General features: G+C 39.4%; 1 protein-coding gene across 1 annotated transcript; it reads right to left on the bottom strand.

Moving 5' to 3' along the window:
* Positions 1–1,028: 1,028 nt before the first annotated feature.
* On the bottom strand, positions 1,029–13,727 carry LOC127652807 (stereocilin). Its single transcript, XM_052139204.1, is given in 29 exon segments — positions 1,029–1,149; positions 1,967–2,114; positions 2,378–2,442; positions 2,548–2,696; positions 2,790–2,932; positions 3,013–3,171; positions 3,262–3,431; positions 3,519–3,678; positions 3,766–3,856; positions 3,963–4,159; positions 4,314–4,449; positions 4,535–4,617; positions 4,954–5,077; positions 5,698–5,756; positions 6,841–6,879; positions 6,974–7,159; positions 7,254–7,386; positions 7,470–7,585; positions 7,669–7,855; positions 7,947–8,101; positions 9,771–9,923; positions 10,185–10,247; positions 10,388–10,710; positions 10,713–11,274; positions 11,369–11,861; positions 11,960–11,983; positions 12,430–13,089; positions 13,091–13,562; positions 13,664–13,727. Coding segments are annotated over 29 exon segments (5,403 nt in total). The 3' UTR covers positions 1,029–1,060.
* Between the last annotated feature and the right edge of the window lie 1,606 nt (positions 13,728–15,333).

Here is a 15,333-nt window from a genome sequence, read left to right as displayed (position 1 = left end):
AAGTCAGTTTTCTATACATACATATTTGGTATGGGGGCCCAGCAAGATGGTTTGTACCCAGGGCCCAAAATTTGGTGCTACGCCCCTGCCGAGGTACCAGGGCTGGTATCGCACAGAACTCAGTATTTTAGATGATACACAAGTTGCCGAGATGGGATGTTGGAAGAGGCGTGTGGACAGGAAAGATTATGGAAATAAAATATTTTAACATCTGTGCGTTATTTTAATAATATTAATTTGTTATATATGTTCTTTTTTTTAAAAAAACAAAAAAAAAAAAAAATTAAAAAGAAGAAGAAGAAAAAAACCGCCGTCTTTCTTACCTTTCTTCGTGTACGATGAAAGAAGGCCGACCTTCAGACTGGAATTCAAATGAGGCGGGTAAACGTGTCCTCTCTCTCATCAATTAGATTACCAGCATCTTCCCACAGCTGACTTAATGATCCACACAATGAAGCTCCCGAAGCCCAAACTCATTATGCTCGCGTCAGCTTGGATCGTGTTTCAAAACATTTCATTATTTCTCTTCTTGGCTGTGATTGTGGTGATATTCAAGCATCATTGATTTGATGAGCAGAGGTCAATCAATGTTTTATTTGTTACAGCGTATGCGGTCAGTAGTCCTCATGAAAGGCATTACTGAAAACTCATTATGAAAATGATAGGCAGTTTGTAGTTCACTGTATTACAATGAAATGTACATGAAAACATGATTTTAAAAGATTTTCCTTAAACCAAAAGTTAGATGTCTGCAATTATGGAAGGAGGGACCATATTAACTTGCAAGTATCAGACATAAACCCAAAAATGCATTTCCGTATGAACCACAGAACGAAACTTGTTTGTTTATTTGAGCAATACCTGAGTGAATGTGTGTGTGCAGGTCCAACTACTGCTCCTTTTCCAGTGTCTTTAAACAATGCATTACCTCTAAAGTGTTTATTTGTGAGTATAACACCTTTGACAATGACAGTCCCCATGTTGTTTATGAGTTGACATTTAATAAAAAATGGAAGAATGCAATTAAGAGGAACAAATAAATAACTAAAGGTTATAATCTTTATAATAGATTCCACAATATACAGACAAAAAGTAATAAATACTCTGCGAAGCTGTTGGCAAACTGTACTGATGGAGCCTGGTTCCTGCCTGTGAAGACAAATATATTTCATTGTACAATGACAGATTTCTCACAGCGCAAAAGATTAAATTTCTTGCTACCAAAGCCTATTTGAGTATAGAGGAGTCAAAGGGTTAGTTCACCCAAAAATGAAAATTCTCTCATCATTTACTCACCCTCTTGCCATCTAAGATGTGTGTGACTTACTTTCTTCTGCAGAATACAAACAAAGATTTTTAGAAGAATATCTCAGCTCTGTTTGTCCATACAATGCAAGTAAATGGTGATCAGGCATTTGAAGCTCCATAAAGGACATAAAGTCAGCATAAACATAATCCATCAGACTCCAGTCGTTAAACCAGTTTGTTTTGGGTGAGAACAGACAAAATAGTAACTTGGCGATCATGATTTCAAGCTTGATTACACTTCCTACAGTTCCATCTAGCGTTCTGCGCATGCGTCAAGCACTAGAAAGTGTCATCGAACTTGAATTTGAGCTTGTGCCTAGAGACTACATTGGCAAGATGTACAGTGAAAAAGGTCTTTAAACCACTGGAGTCATATGGATGACTTTTATGCTTATATCCTTTTTGGAGCTTCAAAGGCCTGATCACCATTTACTTGAATTTTATGGACCTACAGAGCTGAGATATTCTTCTAAAAAAATTTATTTGTGTTTAGCAGAAGTCATACACATCTGGGATGGCATGAGGGTAAGTAAATGATGAAATAATGTTCCTTTTTGGGTGAACTATCCCTTTAAGAATCCAAATAACTACAAGAGAGGAGTTAAAGCTGGTCTTGTATAAGAAGAATGGTTTGAAGGACCAGAGCAGTACTGTTTACCTCTGTGTCCAAGCATGAGGTCATCTTCATACTGTGCCATGCCAAGCGCTTGTCTTTGCTCATTGTCTAGTTCCGCCCACTGCTCCTCTGTCACGGCACACGCCTGTTCAGAACTCAGCCATGACAGCTGAGTGGCACTAAATACCACCTTTAATTAGAGAAATGTCTGATGAAATTGACAATATGGGGTCAACATTCTCAAAAACTTGATGGCACTGAAATCATGAGCTGAAACAAGTCGTTGGTCAGGCATCTACACTGTATTATATTATGACTCAGGTTTTGTTGTCCAAACTTGGATGCATAAAAAAATGTCTCACATGGTATTGCTGTTATGCTGGTTGACAGTGTAAATGTCCAGAGAGAAAGAAAATAGCCCATTCAAGGTCACTACAATTACTTATCACTCACAGACAATTTTCTTGGATGTATTAGGGCTATTGCTGCTGTTGTCGATGCCATGTCCTCAAGCCCAGCTGAGAACAGGGAATCAGTTTTTCTTAGTCCTTTTCAGAGCTTGCCCATTTTGATGTGTGTGTGTATATTGTCTGATAACCTGATTGAAACTGAACCTCTAGTACCTGCCAAAGTCCCAATCTCAGTGAAGACCTCAGAGCCCCAGCTGCTGACTGGACCAAAGCCCAGGGGATTGGATAGGCGTGATGTCAGCGCTTCGGTCTGTAGCTCAGAACATGGCAGTAGCATCTCCCCCAGAAACAAAGTTGCCACACTAATGGACAGAAATGCAATACAGATATGTACCAGAATAAGAGGTACTACAGCACAATGGATTCAAGGCTTTTGAGGTGACTTCTCCCCTGACCTCAAATTGAAAGGGTCTAGACGGGAAATTTCCAAAGAATTAAAGCCGCAAAGCAGATGTCCAAGGGAAACAAGCTCCACCACACCAAGTTCTTCAGGCTTACGTTTAAGTCGCCTCATTATGCCAAGAACCGCTGCTGTCATCTATAAACGAAAAAAACAACAAGTGATGTCTAGTCCTCCTTTATGCCATATGGCTAATTTAATTAGATAATCTATAGAACTTACTTTTTTGTGCTCCACCCATTGAGGCTTACAAGATAGGCCACAACAGCCAGATTGGAAAAGTTGGCAGCCTGTAGCTCTCTTTCCCCCATCTCAGTCACTATACATCCTAGTTCCAACACCTGTTCTGGTTTGAGCTGCCTCACTGGCTTATGAACCTAAAAGGTAATGTTATTGTATAAGATTACCTTGTAACCCATTCGTTAATTGTTGAACAACAACATTTGCACAAGTAGTAGTGGCTTAACTGGTCTGAGTTCACTCCAAAGTGCTTCACGCTGCTCGGCATCAAGTGTGTCATCCTGACCCATGAATTCAACACAAGCTTTCAGCTCTCTCCTATTCATTCGATTAAGCTGATAGGCCCTTCAGGCAGAGGGAAACGTCCCTTTAATATCTGCACAGCTTGGGACAGGGCCTAGTAAGGAAATACATATGATTTACCTACTAAAGACGTTCTCACACCTGATGGATTCTGTAACTAAATTCAGCACACATGTCCCACCCCTTCTCATCCACCATCGACCTTTCACAATCCTTTGTATGAGGCTTTTGATCTTCTCTCGTAGTCCTTTCTGGTCCAAACAAGCTTTACCTAATTCACTGTCTTTCCAAAGCCACTGACTCTGAAGAACTTGCTCGACTATGTCTTTACCTAAATCATCCTTGATAGAAAAATGAAGAAATTCTCCATAAGGATACCCTGCAACAAACTGAGCTTTAATTTAATGAAATGTCTATGTTTCCCTTACCAGTGGTAGTGATCTTATCTGTTGAGGTGAAAGCACGAACACAAGTCTACCCACTTGTTCAACATCTCCAACCTTCCATGTTTTCGGTTCTCTGTCAGAAACAAAAGGGCCATGCTTGCACAACGAGGAAACAAAACTCTCAATTAAGCTTTCCGTAGGTTCAAGCAGAATCAGGACAGAGAACTACTTTGTCTCACCCCATCATGTTACTCCCTGTTAGCAAAGCTGATATTTGTCTGAAGGAGTCAGAGGGCAGGCAATACTGTTTCAACTCCTCTAGTCGCAGTTTCAGAGCCTCTCTGTCGACATGAGCTAAAACATCCCTATCCAGGAAGGGCAGAAGAGGACCAAGCATGTCCATGGAGGCTCCAGTGAGGTCATCTTCCGATATTCCCTTCAATGGAGATAGAAGAGCATGAAAAAAAGTTGATGTTGATGTGTGTATAGAAACTCCACCAAAACATTATTGGATGAGATAATCATTGGATGATGTATAATACAAATTAGACTAAAATGGATTTCAAAATTAATTTCCATTTCATTCTTACAAGTACTTCGATAGCTTTCTCAGCCAAAGCCATTTGCTTGTGTCGTGGTAGTTGAAGAAAATCAATAAAGTGTTGTCGAACATGGTCCAGTATTCTTATGAGTGAGGAGTTAGACAGGTGCTCCAACATGGTCAGTCTGTGAGACAAAATTCAACATTAAGTAAGTACACTGCAAGTAAAAGATTGGTAAAATGAGACTTGGAGTCAAACTGTGATCTTACGGTAGTCTTGCTGCAAATGAGGGGTCCAAATAATTTAAATCAATGTCTGGCCGTTTCCTAATTTCTCTCACAATGCATTTCCTCTGTTGAAACATTTAGATTACATTTATGCATTTGGCAGATACTTTATACAAAGCAACTTATGGTACATTCATGGTTTCAGTTTGTGTGTTGCCTGGGAATCAATCCCTTGACATTGGCATTGCTAATGCCATACTCTACCAATTGAGCTATAGGAACTTGATAATGTAAGGCACTACAAGTAAGGCACATTATTTAAAGTGTTGTATGCAATGTTAAACAATTTGACTATAGTATACAGTTATATTACTGCACATTGTTGATTAATCAAAGTATAAAAAACTCAAGTGCTGTTAAAAGTGAAAAGTAGGCTAAATTATATTATCTTTTATTCTTACCAAAGCTGGTCTAATTCCTCCTGGTAACTTGGTGATAAACTCCAACAATTCAGTGGAGCCTGATTAATTTACCCAGTGTATCAGTCATTCACAGCTCATGCCACCTGCAATACAACCTACATTTCTTCATTGGCAAAGAATGTTATTAATAACATGGCAGGCTATTACGAGACCTGCTGAACAGACTATCTTAGACCAGCATCTGGTTCTGTGCGGGTAATTGCATGTTTATGCTGGTTTAGTTAGCTGGTCCACTGGGGAAAATGGACTGACTTCATAGGAAAATCAAGATTGAATCAATCTGTTTATTACAAATTACCAAACTGCCCCCTGTGGCTAAAGCAGGAACTACAGTTGTGTGCATGCACAACAGTATTGAGACCCAAATTAAAATTTTTGTTGTTGTTGTTGTTGTTGTATCTTGGCAGCCTAAGTACAGAAAGGAATGTGATGTCAAAAGCACAGTGTGGGCGATTTTCAAGGCATGAACTTTTATCGTATGGTGCCGCTTGTGTGGAATGCGGCACATTGGGTCTAAATTTGGGTGGAAGACAATATTTCCTCTATAATAATGTTGGGGGAAAATGGGGACCAGTATGGTCTATCTGGTGAAGCTGCAAACCATCACGGTGGACCAGCATCTAAACATAGCATATGCTGGTGACCAGCTATGCTGTTCTTTTTAGCAGGGACATACTATCACAAGTGTCAATCATAAAGTATGGTAATCCTAATACCACTTACATTATTGAGTCTCTTGTGATGTTTACGGTCTGATGAATCATTTTGAACAGCATTTGAGCCTGTTGTGTCACAAACAACAAGTGAGTCTGGAAACTGGATAGCCCTTAAGGTTGTATCTGATACACGTTTGGTTGAGACAAATTCTCTTTAAAGTGGGTTATTATTAATTAATATTATTTGGTGAGGGCTAGTGTACTACATTAAGATCAATTTGCTTGATGGCAGTTGAGGGGCTCAGATTATTAATTTACTGAAAGACTCCTTCGAAGCAAAACAAATAATCTGCGAAAGAACTTGAGATCAGACATGTCTAGCCGGTCCAGTACGGGGTACTGAATGTAAAGTATGATGTGTCCACTACTCAAAAAAACCATAAAAAATGTTATGCTTCCAAATTCTCTTTTTTACATTAAGAATGAAGCAATCAAAAAATAGATGTAATCTGATTTTTGTATTATTCATTGTATTCCAAATCTGAAACTAAACATTAACTAATATACAGTACTGATGCACCTGGATAGTGTCAGATGATGGCTTGAAAAGTGTCTGCTTCTGAACATTTTAAGCCCTATATAGCTTAGCAACATACAAATAGAGTTCTGTTAAGTTTGTGAGCAGGAAAATATGCAAGCTTGCTAAAGCATTACAGTAACAATAAGTATGTAATGTACCTGTTGATGAGACCAGGGCAAATTCTTATACAGAGATATGTGATGAAGGACTGTCTCAGGATTTAGATCTGACATTAATTTCTTTAAGGAGACAGAAGGTAGAAGACACTGCAATTGCAGATTTTTATTTGAAGATCTGTGTTCCAGAGCCTTTAGAAAAACAGCATGTATTAGCATACAGATACAAAAACATTTAGTAGGAATAAATATCAATAGAAAGGTGGGCCAAAATGTACCATAGTACGAAGAGCAGGCTGTAGGTCAAAAAGCAGTGAACACCAACAGCGACAATCAAGCATACCAGCAGACTCTGGTATAACCAGCTTTTTCAAGAAAGACGGCCCCAGACCTGGGAACAATGGCTTCAATCTGCAGAGCATGTTGGCACTTAACTAAAAAGGATGGAGACCATGAATATGAGACTCACTGAAGATCTGTATCATAAATTTGACTCCAATTTACAACAGCTTACATTTGTTTCCTCTGCTATTTTGTTCAGTATCTGGAAAGCCTGCATTGAAAGTAATGGAAAAATGTGTCAACATTTGTAAAGTTATGCTGTATACGATTGCCCACAACTTGGAATATCATTCTACTGTGATTACCTGTGCAGGTGGGAAAGTTGGCATACTTACAAGATCGGCAGAGTTACAAGATCCAATAACTGAGGACAGTGGCTCCAAGAATGAAGCACCAATTTGTGGCAGCATACCATGTAATGAGGCCATTTCTGAAGCTGATAAAACACTGGCATTTAAAGGTTTAAGGACCATTCCAAGCCAATGCGACAGCTGCGGAAATAAAAACTCTTTGTGAATAAGACATAGAATATTAATATGCAATGTCTGCTTAGAAAATGGTAAGATATTCAGAAGATAGACTCACTCTGCCACTTCCACTAACATGTCCCTCTGTTACACATTGTGCCAGCTCTTCCCACATTGTTGATGAGAGAGTTGACGAAGACAATAACTGTTGCAAGTCGTCTGAATTCAGGTAACATATGAGAACTCCAACCTGTTGTGAGAAACATAGTGTCTTCTCTTGTATTTTTCCTTTGTGTCAAATGAGGTAAAACTTGAGGCTGAACTTGAGTTGTACCTCATTATGTTGTCGCTTGAGAGGTTTTTCCCCGTGTTGAAGACAGTACGAAGTACATGGCGCCCCCTTGTAGCATCCAAACTGCTATTTCCCAGCATCTCCATTAAGGGAGTACGCTGTGTAGGGCACACACTCAAACATTACTTTTGTTGTGTGACAAGTACAAAAAGCGGGATTCACATACTGAGGCATTACTTACTTGCTGAGATGTGAGTTGCAGAAAGTGACTAACTGGGGGATAGGGCAGTAGGGGCAAAATGGAGCTAAGGAAGTATGGAGACCATGAAAGAACTTCTCCAGTTAAGCTGGATTGCAACAGCCGTTTTACAAAGGCTTGTTTCTGTGGAGACTTCATCTCAGAGCTGTGATCACTAATTGCCATCAGTCTGGAGTGAGTGAACAAGAATTTGGAGAATGGAATTTTGTGGACATAGAGGACTGTATACAAAAAATATGGTTTCAATACAATCCACTTACACACTTTCATTGGCCATCAGCGAGGCTTGAAATGTCATAATGTCAGAGACAGACATGTATGGTATAAACTGAGAAAGGTCGATGAAGAGTACAGGTGTGACATGAGGAAACTTGTGGATGAAAGCAGCTGTCATGGTCTCCATGGCCTCTTGTTCCTTTAGAGAGACCAGTAAATTATACCATTTATTTGTTTTAATGTATGTATGTATGTACACTAACACTTTACAAAAAGATTCCATTCGTTAACATTACTTACTGCATTAGGTATCATGAGCTAACAATGAACAATATATTTGTATATTAATATAATATAATAGTTAATAAAAATACAATTGTTACTTGTTAGTTCATGTTCGTTTATAGTGCATTAAATAATGTTATCATATACAACCTTTGATTTTACCAATGTATTAGCGTACATTGATATTAACATTAACCTAGATTTATAAATGCTGTAAAAGCATTGTTCATTGTTAGTTCATGTTAACTAATGTTAACAAATGGAACCTTATTGTAAAGCGTTACCAAATGTACTCTTAAAGACACATACACCCATTATACAAAGCTCTGAGTGTTTGACAAACGGAAATGCGTTTTGAGGGTGTCGACAGAGCCACGTCACTTTGAAATTGAGAAAAACAGAAAATTGATTACCTGAAAGTACAACTGGACCTACTACTCAAATATTCTTATTGGTCTATTGCAGGCATATTCAACTGGCAGCCCACTGGACAAATCTAGCCAGTTTGAAATGTTCAGTGGCCTGCCTGAGGTTGTCCGTTGTTTTGGGGGCTGTTTACATTGAATGCATTTTGTGTCTGTTCACGCTGTTTGTGTCTATTCTCGCTGTTTTTCCAATAGTTTTCCTATGTAAACTTGCTCTAGCAAGAGACATTGCGCCATGTCTCTATTTTTTCAGCGTCTCGTGGAGGAACACTTTCAGAGGTTATGCTACAAATAATAATTTTGATGGAATGAGAAGTTTAAAGAACTTAAATCATGGACAACTGATCAGCATGAGTTCGGAAAAACAGAATAGTCCTATTCATTAATTTGGTCAAGAAATCATTCGATTTGAAATGTCAAAAGTTTAAATCATCTATAACAAAATTCACAAGTTATTGTTCAATAAAAAATATAATATCAATCTGATTTACTCTCTCTGTTATGGACCAATTTTGAAAGAGCTTAAAAAAAATATTTTATTTATTACTGTATTTATTTATTTATTTAGAATTTCCTGCTGGAATTTTCCTGCTATTTTTTTCATTATACAAAAAATTTATTTATTTATATAGTGAACAAATATTATAGGTCTCCTATAACTTGATATCTGATATAACTAAATATTCTTATTTGCATTGCATTTTCTGAAGATTTTTACCATCTGGCCCACTTGCCAGTGAAGTTGAATAGCCCTGGTCTAGTTACATTGCAGCACAGCTTTGCATTTTCTAAACTCTTAGTCACATGAACGAGTGTCACTTTTGCAAACACTTGTGTTTCCTCTCTACATCCTTCCAACACAACATACTCTTTGAAAACAATGGATTTGCTGCTTTCTCTGATGCAGTGTAAACTTTAGTCTGTAGGCACTCTAAAGTCCTATTCGGATGGCAATTATTTTACATTGGGTTATTCCAGGATTTACAGGGGGTAGTCAATGATTATATTGCTATCTGAATCCGAAATGTTGGTGTTTTTCTCCCACCTCCCTCGAGGAAATTCCCAGCCAAATTACCTACTGTTTTTTGACAAACACCAAGGTAGTGTGGTAATTTAATTACCGTCTGAATCCACATCACCTAAAATTACCTAAATCACAGAGTACTTAGGATGTCATTTGTTTACCTGTGTTGTTTCCACTTGAAGCTGATCCCAACTCTGATGAACATGGGAAAGGAATCTTTTCACAGCGTCTTTTTCTGCTGACAGTACGAAGGTGCGAATACTTTCTCTAGGCATCTGTAGGTACTCCTTGAAGAGTATCAGTCACATCGTTAGAGATGATGACAAATCAATATGCCAAATAATAAATATATTTTATTTGTTGGGGCTACAAAAAAAAAAACCAGCTTAACCAGCATGCATTCCTCATGCTGGTCTAGGCTGGTTTATGCTGGTTAGTTCCAGTTGCTTGCTGATCTAGCTGGTGGACCAGCATAGCTATGCTTTTCACCAGCCAAAACTACCTGTTGAAGCTGGATGTAAACTTCGGTCAGAGAGAATGGGTTATACCTGCATTAGAAATCTTAAAGCGGAAGAGTTGCCCTCCTTCTGAATGAGGTCCCACAGGACAGGCTGCTAGGGAGAAAAGCCTTTGAAATTGAATGCATCAAACATTATTACATTTTAATATATTTTACTTTTTTAAGTGTAATTTAACAAGTATTTGCTTAAAGTGAGTAGAAAAGCAACATGTAAATAAATGCTTGACATACACTGAAACAGGTAAAAAGGTCTTCCTTTAGCGAATAGTTTTGCTCTCTCTTGAGGAAGACACCAACAGTGCGGAGTACACTTATGGATGCATCAGGCCTTAGAGTAGCCCAGAAAGAAGCATTGTCTTGGAGGCTAGAAAGAAGAATGGCCTGGCCTAGGCCCTGACGCACCTCCCTTTCTCCCTCTTCCAAACCTGCTGAGATCCCAACCATAAAATCCAACACTCGAAGCAAATAGCTCACTGCAGCTAACCGACCTGTGCGTTCATTCACTACTCCTTGACATAGAGTAAGCATATGAATGGCTTCCTGCAGAATGGGCAAGGTTTGACCCAAAGCTGAGAGGTGTCATAATCATAGGGGGCTGGCAGCATGTCAAAGAGTTGCTTTAGGACACACGTTCTGCCTTGCTTCCCTTCAGAGTTCAAACAGTATTCTAAAAATGAAGGATGCTTGTGAACTAGCATGAGGTACAGTGTGGTATTTTTGCAAATGTAATCATTCAGGCCTGCTTTACTGCTGCAAAGCTCAAGGGCTGTGGAGTTAATACAATTTTCAATCTCCCAGTTTGTGTAGTCACAGGGCCTGTCTTCGAAGTCACTGTAAGTGTGATTAGGGATGACCTTAGAGCAGTATTCTGCTGCCCAGCTTCCATCTTTGGGTGATTGAGATGACTCGTTACCACACAAAGAGGCAATTAGGGCTGTTTCATTGGGCAGAAAACATCTTCTGAAATCTTGGACAGTTAAAGTTTTGCTGCTCAGCAGTGCTAAGCAATCCTCAGTGGCATCTGTAGGAGTTTCCCTGGAAACATCCTTAGAGAGCTGAAGACAGAGGTCATCAATGCTTGTCTGGTTGAGGTACTGGTAATCCTTAGAAGCTTCTACCTGAGAAGATTTTAAAGAAGCACACCATAGAGAATCACTATTACAGAAAACATAATTATTGTCTGAAAATATAGCTAACAGTAACACATTGTACCTGATAGGCATGTTGAAGCCAGAATGTAGAGTTAGCACAGACAGTTTTGTTGAACTCATGAGCAAAATATTCACTACAAACATGAACCCAAAGAAAATCGTCTTCTGCTGCAGAGAGGTACCAAGCTGCATCAGAGCAGGTTGCCTGCAGGTCTGTCTCAAAATGGCTGACTTCAGGGTCCTGTGAGTCATCCTTTCCCTCAAAGAGATTACAATAAAGGAAAATGGTACAATTTGAAACCCCCATGAGACCAGGGATTGAGGCATTACAGGCAGCTTCCAGAGTCTCTGCTGAGGGTAAGAGGTCCAAATCACTCTGCTCATGGACATTTGTCTGGAGCTGGTATAGTCTAGATGTTCTAGATGAGGGCTGATGTTTCGAAGTCCTTTTTTTCTCCTGAGAGGGGCAGGACACGAAAGATGGCCTGCTGGCCAAACCTTCTGAGCTGAAGCCCATTACTTGAGCAATCCATGTCAAATTGTGTCTAATTCCCCTGTACAAAGAGGAAAACAAGACTGTTAATTTCCAAGTATGTTTATTATACAATTTTAAATAAGTTTGAGATGTCCCACTGTTTCCCATTACACTTACCATAAAATTAATTGCCTGAGGTCACTTTTACAAAGAAACAAAAGTGAACGGAACATTTCTGGGTTAATAGTTTATTGATAAAAAAAATCACATATAATCACAGAACAATGTTGATTCATTGAGGAAAATGGTGAGCCAGCTACTGTATTATACAGTTGGCTTTGATGTAATGGCATATCTGTGCACATAATGCCAGGGGTGTATGTTACCAACATAAAAGAAAGAGGAGATTATCCAGGCTATGGGATTTAGAGTAACAAATATCTGGTTAATAACTAACATGTTCGTTGTGATTTTAATAGTGGGCCATCACAGTGGATGATTTCTTTCACTCTGTATCCTCCACCATAAGTCAAACAAGTTCTATCATAAGTAGCAAATGATTCTCACAAGACAACTTGCAGCTAACCCATTAAGTGTAGTTGTGTTAAGAGTCTGTTTCAAGGCTGAAAATGAAGCAGTATTACTACTTGCCTACAGAGCATCTTCCATGGTGACTGTATTGTGGTTCTCCCATCATGCAGCTTACGTCATCCAGCAGAGTCTTGGTCATATGCAGCACTTTTCTTCTCAGATTACCATACACACTGCGGCCAACATTGTGCAGGAATCCACGTCTGAGGTTATCCAAGCCCTGCAGGAGTGAAGGATTACACTCTGTGAACTGTACTGCCCTTTCTCCTGCATTTGACCTTGATAAAGCTTGGAGAAGCAGTGCTTGCATAGAAGAAAGGCTCTCGGAATCAGCACCTGTTTGATTCCACAAGTGTTGCTCCTCAAATAGCACCTCAGGTGGCACAAGGAAGGTCTTAAAACGTCCTGTAGAGGGGGCAGTATCTCTTTGATTGTTTTCCACACTTAAAGGATGTACACTGACTACAGGTTTCCAGTTCCTGGTCTCCATAAAGCTAAGGAGCTGCTGCAGCCATCTCAGGTTGAAGGCACAATCATTTCGTCCTTTCAGGACACAGATGAAACCCTGCAAACCTGCAACGGCTTGGCCATAGGTCCCACTGACCAGAGCTTGAAGAACCGTTTCGAGCAAAGCACTGATGGTCTTCCAGTTCTGGGAAACAAAAGTCAAGATGGTTTTTTGCGGCTGCCGCTCAGTAAGGGTCAAAATGCTTTCACCCTAGAAGCCCATCCCAATGTGGGCTGCCCCTGAGGGACAGAAACAGATCCTGAAGCCTGAAAGTGGGTCGCGGAGGAGCTTCCCCATCCCATAGTCCAAGTGATGTTTCTCTTCCAGTTTGAAGCAAAGAATAAAGTAGGTTCTCCCAAAACTGGTCATCACCAAATGGTTGCTGCTGATCATCTAACTCCATGCTCATCTCTTGGAGGTACATGGAGATGTTATAAAGGAATTCTGAGAGTCTGTTTCGATTAAAGGATTTGTTTAGAGACGGCAGACCTGTACTTCACTTTGGCATAAAACCTAGAAACTTGAGACCTCCCATTATGCTGCTCATTATAGAATTAATTTGTTGATCTTGTCGTCTTTCTGGTGGTGGCTTTACTTTGTGAGGGTTCCAGCCTCCACCATTTCTCCATATCTCCACCAACTCTTTCAAAATCTCTTCCCTTTGGTCCTCTTTTTTTCTCCCTAACATGAGAAGCATTTGTTAAAGCAACATGTATAAGATGAGTGTGTAAAATTTTCATTGTCATACCAACAGACAACATGAACAGCCAGTATTGTCTTACCTCTGGCTATGGCTGATATCTGTCCCAGTAAAATAAAAACCACAAAAATTCCCAACTTGCCCATGCTAAGTTCCATTGACCAGCCTTAAGGCAGCATAGAAAAGGTCATTTTGTTGTCGTTGTAAGTCAGGGTCTGCATTAGTGTTTATGAGCTGGCAGAGACACACAGACAAAAGTGTCACATCGTGGAGTACACATAAAATCTTAATGACTATCCACTGTCACTTGGCTAATCTTTCACACAGAAAAATGTACCACATTAGGTCTGACTAAACTGATTGACAGGCGATTTAGCTTTCAGAGTTTTTAGAGTTTGTAGTCAGTTCAGTTTTGTCTCAAAGTATTAAACCTATTCGATTTGGAAATTGCTTTCATTTGTAAAACATTATAAGAAAGTAAAAAGAAATAGGAACCTTAATACTTATATATTAGCAGCATCCATTTAATGCTGTCTGTATCTGTTAAATAAAAGTGTCTGGGATTGGAAGTGTGGGCAAATTACATCCAAATTTAATGCTCTCTGTAGTCTTTCTCCCTCTCTTTCTTCCCCTCTCAGCATTTGTCACATTTTGATCTGTTCCCCCTCCCAGTCTTTGAGATTCAATCGGATTCTAAAAAGCCAGAGCTTCATGTTTCAGCGACATCATCCCATCATGTGCCAGCTGACTGTGTGCTGGAGTGAGAGGGCAAAGGCTCAGCAATGAAATATGAGAAAAGAGAAAGGCCAAGAAACTTAAAAGGGTATACTCTTGTATCACAAGGTAATTTCATAGTAATTAACATTAAAGGAGCTTCAAAGGTAGGTCATTACACACTAAGATGGGCACAGTAGATATACATCAGATAATGAACATAAAAATGTATTTCTGTTGCTCCATAACAACTAATTAAATAGACAATTTTAAAATGTGTTACCAGTTGCATGCATAGCATTCTATGTTACACTTCTATAAGTATGTCGATGAAGAGAACTGCTTGATATAATTGAGGTTTATTTTTATTAAGGACAAAAATAGTTTTAACACAATCTTTACAGTGGTAGTGATTACCACCAAACATCAAGTTCTTATTTCTCAAAAGCTAACATCAAGCATTTAAGATGAATTGTGTAAATCAGTATGTGCCCATATGTATTGCTCAATCTCATAGGCTAATTTTCACCTGTGCAAACACTCAAATAGAAAGGTACGCTTCCACAACATTGGACAGTGTCCTTGTGGGTATTGTTTTACTTATGTGGCAGCCAGCAGGTCGCCAACAGCTGTCATTAAACAATAGCATCTCTAAGCCACCATCACCAGACAATCAGGCCCTTCACTGATGTTTGAAATCATCTCTCTCTTGACTGATCCCTGTCTACAGCACCTGAAACCCAAGCAGGATAAGTGAAAAGCCCAGTGCAGCCTTCTCAGAAGCCCTTTAATTCTGTGTTGCTGTCGCCTGCAGCGGAACAATAACTTCCTCTTGTATTATTGATGCTTGAGGGAGTGGCGGTCACTCAGCAGCATGGAGCTCAGTTGCTGCAGGAATATTAAATGAGAAACTTTACTCCTCGTGCCTCTGACTAACTCAAATCGCACACAGCTTGTTTGTTTGTTCTGATGTGGATATGAACAAAGACATGACTTGGATTGAGCAAATTTCCCAAAAGGTGTGGCTAAGGAAAAGAT

The sequence above is a fragment of the Xyrauchen texanus genome, chromosome 2, assembly GCF_025860055.1.
Source record: "Xyrauchen texanus isolate HMW12.3.18 chromosome 2, RBS_HiC_50CHRs, whole genome shotgun sequence".
NCBI classification, from domain to species: domain Eukaryota; kingdom Metazoa; phylum Chordata; class Actinopteri; order Cypriniformes; family Catostomidae; genus Xyrauchen; species Xyrauchen texanus.
Note: the sequence above shows the minus strand (reverse complement) of the source record. Positions and strands in the feature narration are given on the sequence as shown.